Source organism: Lagenorhynchus albirostris, chromosome 10 (genome assembly GCF_949774975.1).
Source record: "Lagenorhynchus albirostris chromosome 10, mLagAlb1.1, whole genome shotgun sequence".
NCBI classification, from domain to species: Eukaryota; Metazoa; Chordata; class Mammalia; order Artiodactyla; family Delphinidae; genus Lagenorhynchus; species Lagenorhynchus albirostris.
The window spans coordinates 92290142-92308747 of NC_083104.1; the positions used below are offsets into that span (position 1 = coordinate 92290142).

Here is an 18606-nt window from a genome sequence, read left to right on the forward strand (position 1 = left end):
GTGCAGTTCATGGAGACATGGCATGTCCGGTAAGTGCACAGCAGATCAGATCACAGTCAGGTTGAGAAGACTGGTGTGGGTCGGCAGGTAGACGTGCTGGACGTGGTCCACCCGTGACCTGCAGACAGGACAGGACTGGAAAAGAGAAGCCGACAGTATGGGTTAGGACACTTCCAAGGGTCTGTGTCTTCAGTGTTCACCCATGGTACCTATTACAGTGCTTTTTCTAAATACGTTGTGGTCACAATTATTTCTAGCTTTCCACCGGGAGGGCTCTTTGCTTTCTAACAAGTCTGACATTTTATACCTGACAAAGGATTAAAAATAAATACTAGGAAAAAGTATAAATGAATGAAATTAATCAGGTTTTCAGTCAAACTCTTAAACAAGGCACCGTGAGTAAAGTGATTACTGAAGACTTCTTGCTGTGCAATGAGGCTGTGGTCCCTACATGGGCTGATGATGAAGTCTCAGGCAGGGATGCAGGAGACCCTCCCGGAGACTGTGTCCTTGGCTCAGCGGGCTCAGGGTGCATCACGGGGGGATGCCACGTGGCCGGTGAGCATGGCCGCTCCTAGTCACAGGTCACAGCTCCACACCCCTGGCTGGCCTCTCAGCAAGCATGTCCCTTCCTCAGCCACACGGGGCGCCGTAGGCATGAGAATCAGACTATGTGGATGAAAAAGGCAAATCCACGACCACTCCTGGGGAAATCACTCGTCTTAGGAGCGTGATCTACTCTAAGGAAGACACGGGCATCCTCTTGGCTCATTTGTAGCCCAAAAATAGTTCGGAAATTAGCAGCTTCCGAGGGACTAGATGTTATTTAGGGCTAATTTTACGTAAAATCACAGTGACAGTTAGCCAACCGTTCTGGGAAATGAAAACAAATTGAGAATATTGTAAAAGGAAATGCAAGGTGCAAGAAAGAAAAAGATACTATGTAAGAGGTGCTTCTATTTTTTCTACTAATATTAAAATTAGTTTGACTTGCTAAGTGAGAGCTAATCCAAGGGGACCTTGGAGGCACAGGCAGTACCCAAAGGAAATTAATCACAAAAAATGAGGCGACAACCCACCCATGGATAAGTGAGAGTTAACTATCACTCAAAACTCTAAGAATTCTTTCCCAAATAATACAAGTAAGCAAAAAAGACCATCCTCCGACGTGTCAAGCAGCAGAGACAACATGAAAAGGGAAGAGAAGGAGGTGACCAGCCCCCAGGAGGCCTGGGTTCCACTGCCCGGCTCAGCCACTAACTAGATGTGGTACCTTGTGAATCTGAACCTCATATCCAGGACTTGAAAGAAGCCTGTGATTTAGTAATTACATTGTTGAAAAGAGTGTGCTAATCCAAACTGTTTCCAAAGGGCAACACCTTCCAAGTCACAGATACAAAGACCCTCTGGATGGAGATGGACATTCTCCATCTGTGCCTCCACAAGTCAGCACCTGGCCCATGCCAGTCGGCTGACCCCTCACCTGGAGCTGGGAGAACCCTCACCTGGAACTGAAAACGCCCCTTCACCTGGAGCTGGAAAACACCCCCCTCACCTGGAGCCAGGAGGACCCCCCACCTGGAGCCGGGGGACCCTCATCTGGAGCCGGGAGGACCCTCACCTGGAGCTAGAAATGCCCCCTCACCTGGAGCTGGAAACATCCCCTCATCTGGAGGCAGAAGGACCCTCACCTGGAGCCAGGAGGAACCTCACCTGGCGCTGGAAACGCCCCCTCACCTGGAGCTGGGAAGATCCTCACCTGGAGCTGGGCGGCGCAGCCCTCGCAGCACACAGTGTGGCCACAGGGGCAGAAGGCTGAGTTGATCTCACCCTCGCAGCACAGCACGCACAGCATGGCCTCCTTGAGCTTGCGCAGCTTCTCCTGGAGGGCCCGGGTCTGCTGGCAGCCAAGGCCCTCGCAGCTGCCGCAGCTCATGCTGCTCTCCGAGGACTTCAGGGGAGAGTTTGGAGGGCTGGGGTCGCTTCTCGGCACGAGATCCAGCACACCCGCGTTGTACAGAGCCCTCCTGGCGTGGTCATACGCCTCCTTGGAGGTTCTTTTAATATCGAAGACATACTTCTTGCCCAGGTTGATGTTTTCGTTCAGAAACAGAGAAGCCAAATGGCCCTTCAGGTCTCGGCTGTACTGCATCATGACGGCACTGGTCACCGTGTCGCACCTACGGACAGAGATGTAACACCCACCTCAGTACTGACAGGCCTGGGCGTCCCCATGAGCCAGACCTTAAACACTGCTGTGAATAATGATGCTCATGGGAGCAGACATTAAATATTCTTGTTTGTGTGCTTGAAAATGAATTCTTCCAGTTTCATAGGTGTTAGGTATTTCAATGATTCTACCTCTGTGCTTCTCAAGTGTCTGCAAAGGAAGGAGCCCTGATCAGGCAGCTGTAAACCAGAGGGCACCTCCACCTCCAGGGACAGAACTACAGTCCAAAGCAGCTTATGGCAAGAAAAAGGAAATTCTTCTTTGTAGTCTTGGCTTTATGTTAAAAATTGCTACAAATTTTCCATTCTGCTCCACAATGTGTGTGTCTACTTTAACATAAAAAAAGGGTTGGTTGCCTGCCAATTAAACTTCTTAGCTTTTAAAAAACTTTCCAAATATTTGAGTCAAATCACAAGTCTACTTTAAAGCACCCTTGGAAATAAGGCTATCAATACAGTTATCGAGACATCCTCACTACACACTGAGGATTCAGGGTAGCAGCTCTCCCAGGAAGGAAAGATGACTTGGGTCATCCTGCGGGAAAAGGGCAAAAGCGGCGGCTGAACAGTCCCCACCACTCAGTCACCTCGGGGAAGGGGAGCTCTGAGGAAAGGGCTAAGAGATAAGCAGTAGAGCGAATCCATGCATCTCACTCTCTCTCTCTCTCTCTCTGTCACTCACACACACACACACACACACACACACACACACACACACACACACACACACACACACACACACACCCCTGAAGGAAAAGCAGGATGATGTTGAGAAGGACCCCACTGCTATGGTAGAAATGAAGGGTTCGAAAACAACCCATTTCTTAAGCTCTATACAAGCTTCACTGACACAGTGATACCAGGAACCACAGGAGCCTTGCTGTCACCTGGAAATCTCAGCATTGTGGCAGACGCTGGGGTTACGGGGTGCACAGGGGTACGTGCCTGTAAAAAGCGTGCGTCTCGGTGATGGCTCGGTAGAGCCCGCTGGCTGCCCGGGTGCTGATCATCTTGAATAAGAGCACGATGCTGTTCCCAGACTCCTTGGTGATGGTGAGGTACACGTTCTTCCCTGATTGGGTAGCCATCTGCACGACAGGGTAAGCGATCCTGAAACGTGGGAAGAGAAAAGTGAGCAAGCCCAGGGGAGATGGGTCACCGTGTGTGTGCTTCTGCAGGGTTCCCATGTGCTCAGGGCCCAGCCATAAAGCCAGACACTCTGCCTGGGACCATCAGATAAGCACTCTGCTCCCTAGGTATGAAGGCTCTTTGAAAAGAGTTGGAGAGGAGCACTGGCGCAAGTTTTGGAGTGAGTGTGAGTGTGAGTGTGTGTGTGAGTGTGTGTGAGTGTGTGTATGTGTGAGTGTGTGTGTGTGTGTGTGTGTGTGTGTGTGTGTGAAATGAGATTTTTATAGCCATGGATGACATGTGAAAAATATTAACTCTGTCACATCAGTACACTTGAGCCTATATTTAAAAAAATATATTGGAATGGTTATCAAGGCCTGAATAAAATGAATGTACCTACCCAAAATGAAATACATTATTCCTAAAGGATGACTGTCTAGTAAATCCCTCTCCATTTCCTATTTTCACCATCAGAGCTACAAAAGTACGTACACACGTAGGTCTAAACAAAAATTTAAGACTTGGGTTACCTATTAATTGGGCTGAAGTCATCTTTACAAATTGAGATTCCTTCAGGTCCAACCCCAATGAGGAGTTTCTGCCCTTCGCTGTCCCTCACAGAATGCCATTCTGTGCCGTAGTTTTCCATTGCGGACACAATCTGCAAAACCTGATATTCAGCCGAAGCCTGGCTGGTCCCCTCCAACTCCTTATGCTTTGCCACAATGCTGCAAGACACCAAAAGGGCAGAGAGGCGTACAGAGAGATTAACTGATGTAGTCTTCAGAGATAAATCGGTATCATTTTTACTAGTGAATTATACTGACACTGTCATTTACGAATCACAAAAACTCAAAGCTTTATACTATTGATATTTCATTTATTTAGCAAACTTATTGTAAAAGACTTTTAAGACACTGTTCAAGATCTCAACTATTAAATCATTAGGAGAAAAAACTATGGGGGATGCCAGATGGGGATGAATTAGAAGAACTATGGAAAATCTCTAAAAATATACATAAGAAATTTATACGTAGCAATGTCTCATGCCATTTGTCTAGATTTGCTTTCTAAGTTTCATTATAATATAGCATTATATGGGATTGATTAGGTCATTTGCAACTGAAAAATGCAGGATCTATTTTATCTATTGGGGTGGACAGCCTCCAATACCGTCCTTAAAGGTCCCCACCTCCTGGTATCCATGCCCTCATGTAACTTCCTTCACTTGAGTGTACGCTGGAGTAATGACTTGCTTCTAATGTACAGAATACGGCCAAAGTGATATGCTGTCACTCACTTCTGAGATTAAGTTATAAAGAGACTTTGAATCCGTCTTGGGTGTTTGCTCTTGCTCTGACTCAACTGCTCGTCCTTGGGGAAGCCAGTCCCCACGTTATCAAACAGCCCCCACAAAGAGGCCGCTGTGGTGAAGGCACAGGCCAGCCAACAAGTCACCTGAGCCAAACTGGAAGCAGATGCCTCCCTCGTGTGAGCCTTCAGATGAGACTGAACCCCCCCAGCAGCTTGACTGCAGCCTCCTCAAAGATCTGGAGCCAGAGAACCCAACCGGGCCACGGCCAGATTCCTGACCCAGAGAACTGTGAGATGATTTTGTTGTTTTAAGCCACTAAGTTTAGGGGAGCAACCCTGTTACCCAGGAATAGATAATTAAGACATCTTTGTTAGGTCTCTTGGTTTAATCCTTGCTGGGATGAAGAAAATGCCGATAAACATGACAGACTTTTTAAGAGATATGCATTCTTAAAAGGTCAGAGACGTTACAATTCCTGTTATGTAGTATTTTGTATAAGGGCATTTATTTGTGTGGATTATGTTTTGTGTTTGTAAGTTTCTCAAAGAAAAGGCTAAGAATCTGTTGAAAATAGTTGGTTATATTGGGCAATGGTCTAGTCTCAAACTCACAAATTACCTGTATCTATCATAGTTTGATTTTCTTCTGGAAATTCTTATAAATTTGCTAGATCTATGACAATAAACATGAGCCTGAACTGCAGCCTCACCTGTTCAAGGTGGCACTGGAGAGCTCCTTGGCACACAGCTCTTCATAGCTGTACTTGGCTGTGTTCTGGTTATAGTCGCCAAACTTGGTCTGGGCCAGGAGGGCACTGAGTTCCACTGCTTGCTCTGGTGAACACTGAAGGTGGCCTGCCAGGAGGGCCTCCTTGATATGCAAGAAAAAGATATGCCTGCAAATCAATGTGAGAGTGAGGTTATGCTGAGGGATTAACTTGGTATGGGACCCAACCGCTTAGCAACTTCATAATCCCATTTAAGTAAGGAAAAGAGAGCAAGGAAGAAAGCTACCTTAAAAATGCTTACAGTTACAGACCCTATTTTTTATCATGAGTAGTAAGGCAAAGTAAGTCTAAGGATTAAGTTTCTCTGAAACAAAAAGTCTTAACCCAAACAAAACAAGTCTAACTATGACAAGTTCAGTAACATTCAAGTTACAAAATGTAAAATAATTATATACATGTTTCTGCATTACACTATTTAAAAGAAATGATCTTAATCAGAAAAACTTTATCTTGACGTGTAATTATTATCTTACAAGCCTCACCTTTATTCAAATGACCCTCAAATCTCTAGGTTTTTTTGATGCGCAGGCTCAGCGGCCATGGCTCACGGGCCCAGCCGCTCCGCGGCATGTGGGATCTTCCCGGACCAGGGCACAAACCCGCGTCCCCTGCATCAGCAGGCGGACTCTCAACCACTGCGCCACCAGGGAAGTCCCAAATCTCTAGTTTTAACCCCAACTTCTCTCCTAAGGATCATATTCAAATATCCAAGTGCTAACAGGCTTCTCCACTGGATGGTCTTCAGTATCCCAATTTCACCTTCTTCAAAGCCAAACTTTCTCCCCAAACCCACTTTTTCTCCCAGTGGAAACCAAAGACTGATTTGTTATTTTTACCACAGACTCACTTTTGACTCTTTATCTTCCTTCTGTCTCTGAAAACGCTTTAAATCCAGTTCCGTTTTTCCCATTTTTACCTCCTCTATCCTACTTGTAGCTCTCAACTGTCAGAGAATTTACAATATCCTCTAAGCTGATCTCTCTTCTAGACTCTATGAATCCATCTTCCAAGTTGCTTGCTTCTGATATAAACTTGCCATTTCTCCACTCAGAATCCTTCAAGGGATCCCCATTGTTTGCCGAGGAAGCACACTGTCAGCATGAACCCAGGGTTCTCCACATCTGGCCCCAGATTTCCAGCCACATCTCCTGTCATTCCCTCCAGCCACTATGTCCCAGGAAAGGGACAATTCCTCCTTCTGGAAAAACCAAGTACATTCACGCCCCCACGTCTCTGGTCTTGCTGTTCCCTCTGTCCTGAAGGCCACTCCTCCTGTCCCCTCATTTGGATACCCTTTTGTCTATATCACATGCAAACTATCTATTCCTCTATTATATTTGACATGTTCTAACTTCTAGTATTTAGCTGCACCTGAGCTGACTTCATAAGTGCCTCTAACATCAGAGTTCTATAAATGTACGTAAAACTACACGTGGTCTGCAACTAGTTTATATCCCCATTCTGGTTTCATTCCATCTGAGCCTGTCCTAATTGTATACAACACTGCATTCTACATTTACCGAAAGGTATGTGAGAATTAGAAATCCTGGAAAACTTCACATATTGTTGGCTGCCAATCCGTGTTGCCTAAGATTTTGAACAGAGTATCTAAACTGTCATAGGCACACTGGCCTGGATTATGAAATCTGTCTCTGGCAAATGTATAACCTTCCTTGGATGACTCAATACAGTCTCTCAAACATGCTGCAACGCCATACTATTCCTTCTGTTAACAAATGAATTATGATCATCATTGTAAAGCTCTGAACAGGGTTCCTAGATTCCCCCCCTTCAGCTGGATACCCTTATTCCAGTCCTCGAGATGCTTTTATTTATATGCTAGCCTTGTGTCGGACATCCAGGTAGAAGGGATAACGTGAACAATGCAAAAAAAGGAGGCAAGGGAACTTGAGGCTAGAAATACAAGGAGGAGCTCTGTTGAGAGTCTCAAAACTTCAGGCTGACAAGAGCCATTTAATCCTCCTTTAAGAAATGTTTAAATTCAACATTTTGTGCCTTCTATAATGATAAAGAAATGTTTAAAATTATCAGACTCTGCCAAACACTGCAGTTTTTTCTTTATTCAAAGCCCCCTATGAAGAAATCACAGTGAAGAATGCATAATAGCACTGGAAGAAGATAAGCATGGTTTTTATTAACCCAAACATCTGCTTGTCTTTAAAGTATTTCTGACATACTGCTAAACTGAGAAGAGGGTCCTTACTGGGGCAAAGAAATAACTACAAAAATAACTTGTTTTAAAATAGCTATCTGAGGACTGAGGTCTAGCCGTCCCTTAAAATCTTGGTGTTACAACACTGCTTCAGCCCTCAGAAAGCTTTTTAGAGGACTGTTCGGTAAATGCCATCTTGATTAAGGTACCTCTGTCTCTGCATTCATCAGTGGACATGTCAGTAGGGAACAAAAACTTAAATATATACTTCCATTAAAGAAGAAAGTATGTGCTGAAAGATTTTAAGGGTATCACCCAAAAACCTAAATATGTACTTCCATTAAAGAAGTATGTGCTGAAAGATTTTAAGGGTATTACCCCAACTAAGTCTTCTCAATTTAATTACTGCTTATGTGAAAATGTCTTTTAACTTATTTCCTAAGTATTAAGTTAGAGACTAGTTTAGCCTGCAAAAGAAGAGTTTCAAAATTGATCCAATTTCCTTTTCCAAACTATCCAGGACCGACTTCTGGACAGACAGCTGTCAAAATCAAAGGCAAAGAAGCAGCAGTAACAAAATGTTAACAGGTGGTCAGCAGCCTGAGAGTAATGTGATCCTTCCTCGGTCTGGGAGTCAGAATTTTCCAAAAGGAGGTGGGGGACAATAGCCTTTTCAACATACTCCACATTCTCGGCTGCACTGCGGTCGATACCCTGTGAGTACAAAAATCCTCCTCATCATTTACAGAAACTTTCTGGTAAGGCCCTTCCTGCATTTTGCCATTTCATGGCTATCAAGCAACCTTTTCATTTCAAGTCAACAAATCTGCCACGCATCGCCACTGTGCCAAGCCCTATGCCGAGGTCCCAGGGTGAATATATCTGATCGCTCCTGTTTCGATGGAAGGTACAGCCTTTTGGTGTCAAGGAATGTATCCTATCAAAATAACTCTGGCTACAAACTGGCTCTTGGGTGATAAGTTTATGCTCTCCAGGAGAAGAGCACGTGCAGCAGTGACAGCAAAGGTCACGCGGTGGCAGGCCATCTGCAGACTCTATTTAATGTGCTCTTTCGAAGAGGGAGGATGGCAGGGCATACAGAAACATTTCCACACGGAATCCAGTGATGGCTCAATAATTAGGGGTGGTTTTCAGTCAAGTATTTTCTCCTATTATTTTCTCTCCAACCATCTGGCCTGTAACTGTCTGGCTCGTGGATTCCCCCCCACCCCGCCCCGCACCTCCCATTTCGTAAAGTGGTTAAAAGTTACCAATAATATCAAAATGAGCAGATGTGGTCAAAGAAGTCAGGCCTGCAGTGAATTTTTTTTTTTTTAACTAAAGATCAAAAGTGGTTGGCCTATCTAATTCAATTTAGGCTACATGCTAGAATCATAAACAGAAAGAAAGCCTTTGGAAAAAATGCTTTCTTTGTCTTAAGCAAATGTCTATGAATATGTCCTAACAGACATAAGCTCATTTTCTAAACATTGTTCTGGTTGCACCTTGAAATTCATGACTCTTCAAGCTTTACCCAGTTACTAAGAAAACGGATACACTTTCAATATATGGATGGGGTTTGGAGCCCCAAAGTGAAACATTCTAGCTAACTCATGTCTTTGCATTTAATGAATTCACACTTGCTGCAGCATTAGGGAAGACTTAAAAAAAAGGGGGGGGGGATAAATATAAGGATATGTCATATTTTAATTTAAAAAAGAGTCACATATCCTTAATATATTTTTGTTTCAGAGTACGTACTTCAGATTTCCTCTATGTTTAAAATGAACTCCTTTCCATAGCTTTACGGAATAAAGTTAGGTCATTTATCTTTTGAGAACTGTAATCAGAGCACTCTCCTCTAAACCCTGGCTTGTCTCATAAAGAAATCATCTAATAATCAAAGCAGAACTCTCTGCAAACCAATCGGGAGTTGTCGATCTGCTCATCACAGTTACTCTCAATTACTGCCCTCCAGTTATCTTCCCAGTTACATAATTTTGAAGAGCTTTTCATGACACAAATATAAAACAACTATCTCCACATTTACCATTAAACTCAAAGTTAAGTAACTAACCTAAGACATCTCGAAAATGGCTAAGTAGCTATTTTTAAAAAGTCTCCAGTCCTAATAACTGAAGTGAATTTCTCCCCAAGAGACTGACTGAACTTGGCCCTCCGTTGTAATGGCTGGTTTGTCCCTCACAGAGCGAGACACCCACTGAGATCACCCATATGCCCGCCTCAGTCCAATGAGTCATTAAACCACAAGCTCGAACTGCCAAGTTATATTTAAAAATTATCAAGTCACAACAGAATTGCTATAGGTTTGTTTTGTATCTTAAATTCCAGTGAAACAAAAATCAGTTCAAGATAGATCACAGGCCTACATGTAAAAGCTACAACTGTAACCCTTTTAGAACAAAACATAGGAGAGTATCTTCACGACTTGGAGGTAGGTTCCCCTCAGGATGCAGTCAGCAAAAACCGTAAAAGAAAAAAGTGGATAAATGAGACTTCACCAAGGTTAAAAACTTCTACTCATCAAAAGGCATCAAAAACACAGGCAAACCACAGGAAAAAAAAAAAACACTTATAAAACATATATCTGACAAAGGACTAGTATATATAAAGAATTTGTGCAGCTCAAAAATAAAGACAACAACTCAATAAAAAAGGGCCAGTGACTTGAATAGATACTTCGCAAAAGATGTACAAAAGGCCAATAAGCACATGAAAGTGTTATTAATCAACAGAGATGTAGAAATTAAAACCACAATGTGCTACCACTATAAACCCACCTGAAACCCGGCAGGGATGCAGACGCACTGGTCCCCTGTACATTGTTGACAGGAGTACAGAATGGTACAATCGCTTCGGGAAAAGATGTGGCAGTTACTTATAAGCTAAACAATTACCTCCTCTAGGACCCAGCTCTTCCATTCTCATTTACTCAAGAGAAATGAAAACACATGTATACAAAAGACTTGTGCTTGAACGCTCAGAGCAGCTTTATTCACGATAGCTGGAAAACAGGTATTCATCACAGGAGTATGCATAAACAAACAGCAGCACGTTCCTACAGTGGAATACTATCCAGCGATAAACAGGAACGAGCTGCTGATGTATACAATAAGATGATGGGTCTCGAAAAATTTATGATGAACAAAAGGAACCAGACACAAAAGAGCACATACTGTGCGATTCCACTGACATGAAGTAGAATAGGCATCACTAAACTATGCTGGAAAAACATACAACCTGGTTGTGGGGTGGCAGTAGGGAAGGGGGGGTGGGAACGACTGCAGAGAGGCATGAGAGAACTTTCTGGAGTGATGGTTCATACTTGATAAGGGTTTTGTTTAAACAGGTACATCCATTTGCCAAAACTCATTAAGTGGTATATTAGGATTTAGGCATTTCATCATATATAAATTTTGTATCAATCAAAAGAAAAAAAAGAACTGTAGGCAAATACTGAGTTCTAGTTAGTGATACACATACTGAAGTATTTAGGGAGATGTGTACTCACACATAACTTATTTTGAAAATCATGAAAAAATAGACTGACGGATGGATAGAGGGATCAATAAATGGATAAATGTGATAAAGCAAGTATATTAAACTGTTAATAGTAGAATCTAGGTATTGGGTGTTCACTGTAAAAATTTTCAACTTATCCGTACATTTGAAATTTTTCATAGTAAGAGGCTGAGAAAATAACACCAGTAAAAATCCCTAGGGTCAAGGTTCATAATTCAAATGAAGAGCCACACCTAAAATGAACCATCACATCTACCACACTTCATGGAAGGCTTACAACTGACAAACCTGTCACAGCCAATAATTACCAAGTCAGGTCTCTATTCAGGTTTAAGGAAATCCTTCTCAAAGCCCAAAATGCAAAATGGGAATCACCGACAAATTTGCTTTCTTCTCAGGCTCCAAGGCAGTTAAAAGATAAGGAGGGTACAGGTGAGGGAAATTCCTAAGTTCAAAAGTAGTTGCAACTCACAGCAGAAAAACACTTGGAAGCATAAAATCTGGACTTCTAAAAAATATGATTACTCACAGTAGATAGCTGTCCCTAGGCAAACAACAGTCCGGGCAATCTTGTAGCTTAAGAGCATTAACTACAATCTCTTTCTCAACAATTTAGATTAGTGTGGAGGGCTATCAGGTCCAGAAGAGGTCTGGGATCGGGCTGTAGTGGTACACGACTCAGAGAATAAATAAACCTGGAACCTGACCCCACTGGTCACCCTGAATCTGCCCTTTGTGCCATTTAAATATTCAAATTTTATTTATAATGACATTCAAAATGAACAGTTCATTTTGGTTACATAAAAATCAATTTCTCAATGTTCTCTGATATTTCATACACATATATAAGTATCAAATTCAAAAAGAGACTGAAGGGGCCCAGGCGGGCGGTCTGTGGCTAAAATAACCATATACCACCACAAACATCCCGTACTCTGAACAGAAAGAAAAACTTAAAAGATAAATAAGAATTCAGAAATGTAATTAATACTTTCTTTGGAAATAATATACACGTCTGTCTTTACCATTTTTTACTTTCCTGGAGCCTGTGTTGTATTTGGGCATACCAAAAAAAAAAAAAAAAGAATGTGTCACTCCACTCTTAGGCATGTAGTTGATATGAAGAGCATAATACTCCTGCAATGCATCCTATGGAATTTACCCATCCTGAATCACACAAAGGTAAATTCTGTAATCAACCTTTACCATCGTGACAATGTGTTTTGTTTTAAATTTATTTATTTTATTTATTTTACTTTTGGCTGCGTTGGGTCTTCGTTGCTGCGCGCCGGCTTTTCTCTAGTTGCGGTGAGCGAGTGCTACTCTTCACTGCGATGCGTGGGCTTCTCATTGCGTGATGATGTTTTATAAGACTTTGAATGTGATTATAGGCACTGGCTAGGGTCAATGTGATTCACCTGCGTACTGATTTGAGATTATCACCCCCACCTGCCTATAGTTTGCATGTGGCATTTGCTTTGTGGGTTTCAGTGATGCCATCTTCCTTCGATTTTCACTTGTCTAAGTAATATTTGTTGAGAGACAGGGAAAAATTGAGTTTAATAAGTAGTCAGGACCTACAAATTGGGTGAAATTAGATAAAGTGAGCCTGCGGCTTGAAAACTATCTGAACTTCATAAAAGGTCCAGGAGCGTGGTAGTTCATTCTAGATAAGAACCACCACAATGAACAAACGCCTTGGAATGAGGTAGAGGGGGCGAAGGAAGGAAGCAAGCAAACAAAAGAATGCCAAGCACTGAGCAAATTCTTAACTGAGAAAAATCACTACAAAACATTTTTTAGTGGTGAGAATTCTTTTAGACATTCTCAAACTTTTCAAGTTATAGAAGCAAACTGGCAAACATTTCAATACCTATAAGAAAATTTATATTATCACAGTATCAGTTAACCCTATTTTTTTAAATTTCCAAGTTCTTAATTCATTGATTCAACAAATATTTACACACCAAGCACTGGCTAGATTCTGGGTATACAAGGTTGATCAGCTCCTTGCTTAATGGAATTTTAGATTATTAGAGCGGCTGACAATAAGCAAATTGTCACATAAGTAAATGGAGTGTTACACACTCATTAAATGCTATAAAGGAAAGCTACACGATGTCTTGGGAGAGTTTAGTCTCCTGAGCACGCCTGGAGAAGGCTTCCCCAGGGAGTGATGAGTGAGCTGGGGTCTGAAGCCAAACGCATCACTGCTCGCGACTTAAGATCCTAATGAGATGCAACGTTCAGGATTATAGCATTTCCATGAACATGCAGTTCAGCACTCACGGAGCCCCTGTATTGGGATTGGTTTCTGGGATAGAGGATTCAGGTGTTGGTAAGTCTTAACCAAGCAGGGTGCCTCTAGCAAAGAACACAGAGCTCTGCTAAAATGTGGCAGTCAAGGAGAAACAGAAAGATTTTACTGGGAATGGATGGTATAATTACCATCCCTGAAGATGAAGCATATAATTCTCTCATCTCTGGTTTTGAAAATGTTGACAAAATCTGGTCTGAATTGCTGTGAATAACCGAAAGCCTCTGAAAGGTAATAATTTCAAAGATGATTATGATTTCAGATTTACTTCTGGAATATATTAATTTCACTTTTCGTTTTAATCCATAGCATGGCAAACATCTGCTGAAAACACCTGCTGTCGCCAATCTCTGAAAGGTGCCAGCTGAGTCTAAACAAAACTCTCTGGTTACTTTCCAGAATCCCCCATTCCAGAGCAAACGTAATTATCCAGGTAAAGAATCAAATCTAAAATCAGGCCACATCAGAGGCCAGACTAACTCTATCTACCAATCTAAGCAGACATTGGATATATTTTTTCTCTCTTCAGAGAAATGTATTTAGAAAAAGCATTAGGAAAATAATATGGAGAGGAAGCAGAAGCCAAGAAAAAAAAAGTCTACTGCTAGAAGGGATTTAAAGAATCTCTTTCAGGGTTTTCAGTTGGGCTCAAGTCTTGGAAGGCTGTACATGCTGGAGGCAGACTGCTGAGCTGGACCCAGAACGCAGGGGCTTCTGCCTTGCCCCTAGAGCTCTGCTCTTACAGACGGGCCTTCCTGCCTGTCATTCTCACAGCAGCTTCCCTAATCTAATGCAAACTAATATATTAACTGGCCCCCAGTCAGGCCAGCTACTGTGAGCAGGCTGCTTTAATTGTCCACAGAGACAACTTGGCTAGGATATTTCAGCACATTTAATAAACTGTCCAGACACTTTCTGAGTATTAAATGGAAATGACTGATGACTTGACCTCATGACTTGATGAAGAGCTGGGAAAATATCACCTCTCATAACTGGACTGGCAAAGCTGAGCTTACTCACCATGTAAACAGATCGATTTTATTTTCATGGCATTTTATATGAATATTTTACAACAAATGATTAAATATCAAAAAAGTTTATCAACCAGCTTTATCTTGATAACATAATATTAGGGAAAATAAGTATTTCTGTTCCGTAGTATCATGCACATAAACACAATGCTAATTGTAACTACATTCGACGCAGCACGACTACTGATCCTAATGAAAAGGTACAATGCTAATTACAACGCACTTTATCTAGTTATTAAAGCAGAATGCTATATAAACTTTAGGTGGCATTTTCTTAAAATTCTGTATTTATTTCAGACAACCCCACAAAAACAAGTAAAATACACCAATATTTTAAAAGTCAAAATCACATGAATTTTTCAGTATAATTTCAAAAGGAATGAAAATCAATTAAAATTACCTAGTCTAACTAGGTATGTGCAATGTTTGAGTGCTATTAGACATGAATCTCGAGTCAAAGTCAATTGAGTCAATAAAGTAGGAAATTTGATTCCAATTCTAATTCATAAAATATCTCTATTTCTTGCATGAATAGAATGGAGCTGATAATAGTTATTAACTCTATTACAAGAAAGCACAGGTAAAGACTAGTAGCAAATTGTAAAATCTGTAAGCATTTATAATACAGATGTACGTATTATATTATGACTGCAGCCACTGGTTTTTTTTAAGATTATTTGATCTGGACCATTTTTTAAAAGTCTTTATTGAAATTTTTACAATATTGCTTCTGTTTTATGTTTTGGTTTTTTGGCCACGAGGCATGTGGGATCTCAGCTCCCCAACCAGGGATCAAACCCGCACCCCCTGCATTGGAAGGCGAAGTCTTAACCACTGGACCGCCAGGGAAGTCCCTCAGTCATTGTTTAAATGATGTATTTGGTCCTCCAAGCTTCTGCAGATTTAAAAACTAAATCTGTGTCATCAAAATAGATTTGAATCTGGAGGCCCTGTAATAATTGCAAAATAATGATAAAGCTACACAATGAAAATTCCAAGGTGTTTTATATATATATGTATTATTTTCTCTTACTCAACTGCAAGTTATCACACTGAAGTGCAAAGTGGAAGCATTCACAAATCTGCTTTAATTTAAAAAAAAATAAAAAAATAAAAAACCCAACCTATCCTGATTCATATAGACAGCTAAAACATCCTTAAATATGAAATCACCTGAATATTTTGCAACATATTTTCAGGAGCACTAAGAATTCAATATACTAGCTTCCCTCGGATACAAAATTGAACACTTCTCTCACCATTTAAAGCTCCATAAAAAGGCAAAGGAGAGATTTCAAATTCAAATAAATAGTCTTTCAAAATATGTGTCTATACGTCCTTTGGTAAACAACCAAAAAAATGACATGTTAAAAACTCTTAAAGGATATGGCTCACTCATTACTCATAATTCTCACACTCACATTTTTTATGTGCATGGCAAATTTCCAATCCAAAGGATTATGAAAAACATTAGAACTAAGATCCAAAGTTTACCGTGTTTAAAAGTAGTCATTTTCCTTTTTCTTTTTCTTTTTTTTTTTACATGCCACTATAAGATTTAGGTCTCCTGCATTTCAGCAGTAAATATTAAACACCAGTTTCCTAGCTTGGCTCATCCTTGAGAAAAGTATTACAGCCAGTCCAGGGGAGAATCCATTTTCTGTTTGAAAAAGGAAACCACATGCTCCAATTGTCTACCACTAGTGGTGGCTTTCTAGAAGAGATAAATTTAACAATCTGAACTCAACAATCATGTATAAACTATCTGTGGGGTAGTGTTAGATTACTACTGGCCTTAAAAGAGTTTTCTGACTAAGTTTTCAAGAAACTGAAAAACTTTTAAAATTCGGACAGAGCTCTTTGCTACACACTGTAACTTGACACTAGGCTGAAGAAGTTGACCAAGTTTAAGTAACCCAAGAGGAACTGTTTCCTGCTTTCTGTTAGAGCAGTCTGCAATGACCTGTAGTAACACTGCTGAGACAGAGGTTACTATCGGGCAGTAGATGCCACTATCAGGAAGTCAGTTAGGTCTTGTTTCTTTCTTTCTTTAATTTTTTTGCGTTGTGGCACTGATCTCAAGTGTTTGTAAGAATTCAACCTTACTCTCCCATTGTCTATAAAAATAAGAAAAACACCAGAAGAGGTGGAAAATGTACCCCAGGCCAACTATGCAGCTCTCTTTTCACCTAAACAAAAGAACTGTGCTATGGAAAACTTCTAAGTTATAACCAACTCACTCTGTATCAAAACAAATTTGCCTGTGAACATCTCTGGGAAGGTGCAGTGGCCCTTCCTAAATAGAATCAAAGGTCTATTTGACATTGGTTTATTTTAGCGTCACTTTACCTAGTCTGCTCCTGTAAGATGAGATGAGGCTCCACGAAGAACTTGACTCTCAGTTTAAGCCGGTAAGGGGCTAGCCCATCCATCTGCTGGGAGATCCGATTTCTCAGATTTAGCCATAAACTTTCACCTTTGCTACCCGTAAACTGCAGTCCAAAATAATCAACTTCTATAATTCCCAATCGTCTGCACACCTAAAACAAAAATGAATGCAGTGTGGATGAGCAAGTGGTCCATGTGGTCAAAGCAAACCCAAAGATTCCTGCCTATTCTTTTTTTTTAAAAAAAAATAACAAAGTTCAACAACGGTGTTACAATTCCTGTTGTCAGCTAAAACAACAGAGTTCTAAGGCTCCAGCGACGCGAAACCACTAGATGTAGTATAGAGGCACAAAAGGAGTTCTCAAAATGTAGCCTTCCAGAAAGGCTGAGGACGGGAATCCACGGGGTATTTTCCTTTTTATTCCAATCACTGGAATTCCCTCCACTAGCACAATCTGCACAGCTGATCTGGCAGCTTATTATCTGGACAATTTTAACCATCTGGACTCCAAAACAGCAAACACATTGAGGAAACACGCCACAAGTGTCAGCTAAGCTTTGCAGGAGGTTTTCCAAACATCTCAGGTCGAGGGGGTTGGAGGGCACAGCGGTTCACTTGAGATCAAATTTTCTGCCACACCACTATGCACTGTTTGGAACCGTTCCTCCTCACTCCTAAGGAAACGCGTGCTTAAAGACAACCGAGGAGTCCACGACCCAAACCTACCGTCCTCTCGTCCCCCGCGAATCGGGAGATGCAAGGAGGTGCATAAGAAATGCTTCTCCATTTGAGAAGCATCAAGAGACAAGGGCACTGCTTGTCTGCCGAGCAACCCGAGGGACCTGCGACCGCCTCCAGCCACCTCATCCCGGGACGCAGGTGGCGCTGCCAGGCCCCGCGGGGATCCGACTGGAGGCATCATTCACACACCTGAGGCAGGTGTGCTGGGCCTCCTTCTTCCGGGAAAGTCCCGGGCTGGGGGGCAGGGGGGCAGGCCCGCCGCGCGTCCCCCGCGCCCTCCACCCCCACCCCACCACGCGCCCCCGGCACGCCACGAAGGGGCCGTGCGCCCCACGGCCTCGTGGAGGAGGGGGCGCAGGCCGGGCGCCTGGGGCGCACTAACCCCGCCGCCGCCGCTGCGCCGCCGGACCCCGGCAAGCGGCGCGTCCCGGCGCCACAGCGAGGCCCCTCGGCCTCGGGGAACCGGCCTGGACCCCGCGCCTGGCCCCTGGTCCTCACCTGGTTGAGGCAGTCCTCGCCGTTGGCTTTCGCCTCCACCTCCACCTCCATCAGCACCGCGTCCGGCCTCGTCACATAGCACAGCATGGCTGGGGCCGCCGCTGCCGCCACAGCCGCCTCGTCTTTGCTGTGCGCGGGTTCAGACCCAGTTCCGGGCTCGGCGAGGCTGGCCCTCGGGAGGCTGAAGCCCTGCAGACCACTGCCCTGCAACCCGCAGCCGCCGCGCCCTCCCCACCACCCCCTCTCCAGCCCGCCCGCCAGCTGGCTCTCCGAGTCCCGCGGCGTCGCCGCACTCCAGCAGCCCGACTGCCTGCGCCGCAGCGGGGACTTCTCTGATATAGCGGCCCCGCCCCCTTCGGCTGGGGCCCCCGCCAATCACGGAGGCCCCGCCCCTCCGCCGCCGCCCGACCAGCCAATAGCAGCGGCCGTTCGGCCGCCGCCCGACCTCCCAGAGC

At 43.1% G+C, this 18606-nt stretch overlaps 1 protein-coding gene across 1 annotated transcript; it reads right to left on the minus strand.

Moving 5' to 3' along the window:
* Positions 1-18406, minus strand: MYLIP (myosin regulatory light chain interacting protein). The gene is made up of 7 exons (XM_060163649.1): positions 18152-18406; positions 16873-17063; positions 5382-5567; positions 3888-4085; positions 3175-3339; positions 1760-2180; positions 1-135 (listed from the first exon to the last, which is right to left on the minus strand). Exons 1-7 carry the CDS (start codon positions 18236-18238, stop codon positions 46-48), a joined length of 1338 nt encoding a protein of 445 aa, XP_060019632.1. The 5' UTR covers positions 18239-18406; the 3' UTR covers positions 1-45.
* Between the last annotated feature and the right edge of the window lie 200 nt (positions 18407-18606).

Excerpts from the sequence above, each read along its gene's own strand:
- MYLIP (XM_060163649.1), bottom strand. The coding sequence starts at position 18,238 with ATGCTGTGCTATGTGACGAGGCCGGACGCGGTGCTGATGGAGGTGGAG. Across the intron at positions 17,064-18,151 it reads GCGAGGACTGCCTCAACCAG|GTGTGCAGACGATTGGGAAT; the intron begins GTGAGGACCAGG and ends TTTTTGTTTTAG. Across the intron at positions 2,181-3,174 it reads GAGACGCACGCTTTTTACAG|GTGCGACACGGTGACCAGTG; the intron begins GCACGTACCCCT and ends CTCTGTCCGTAG.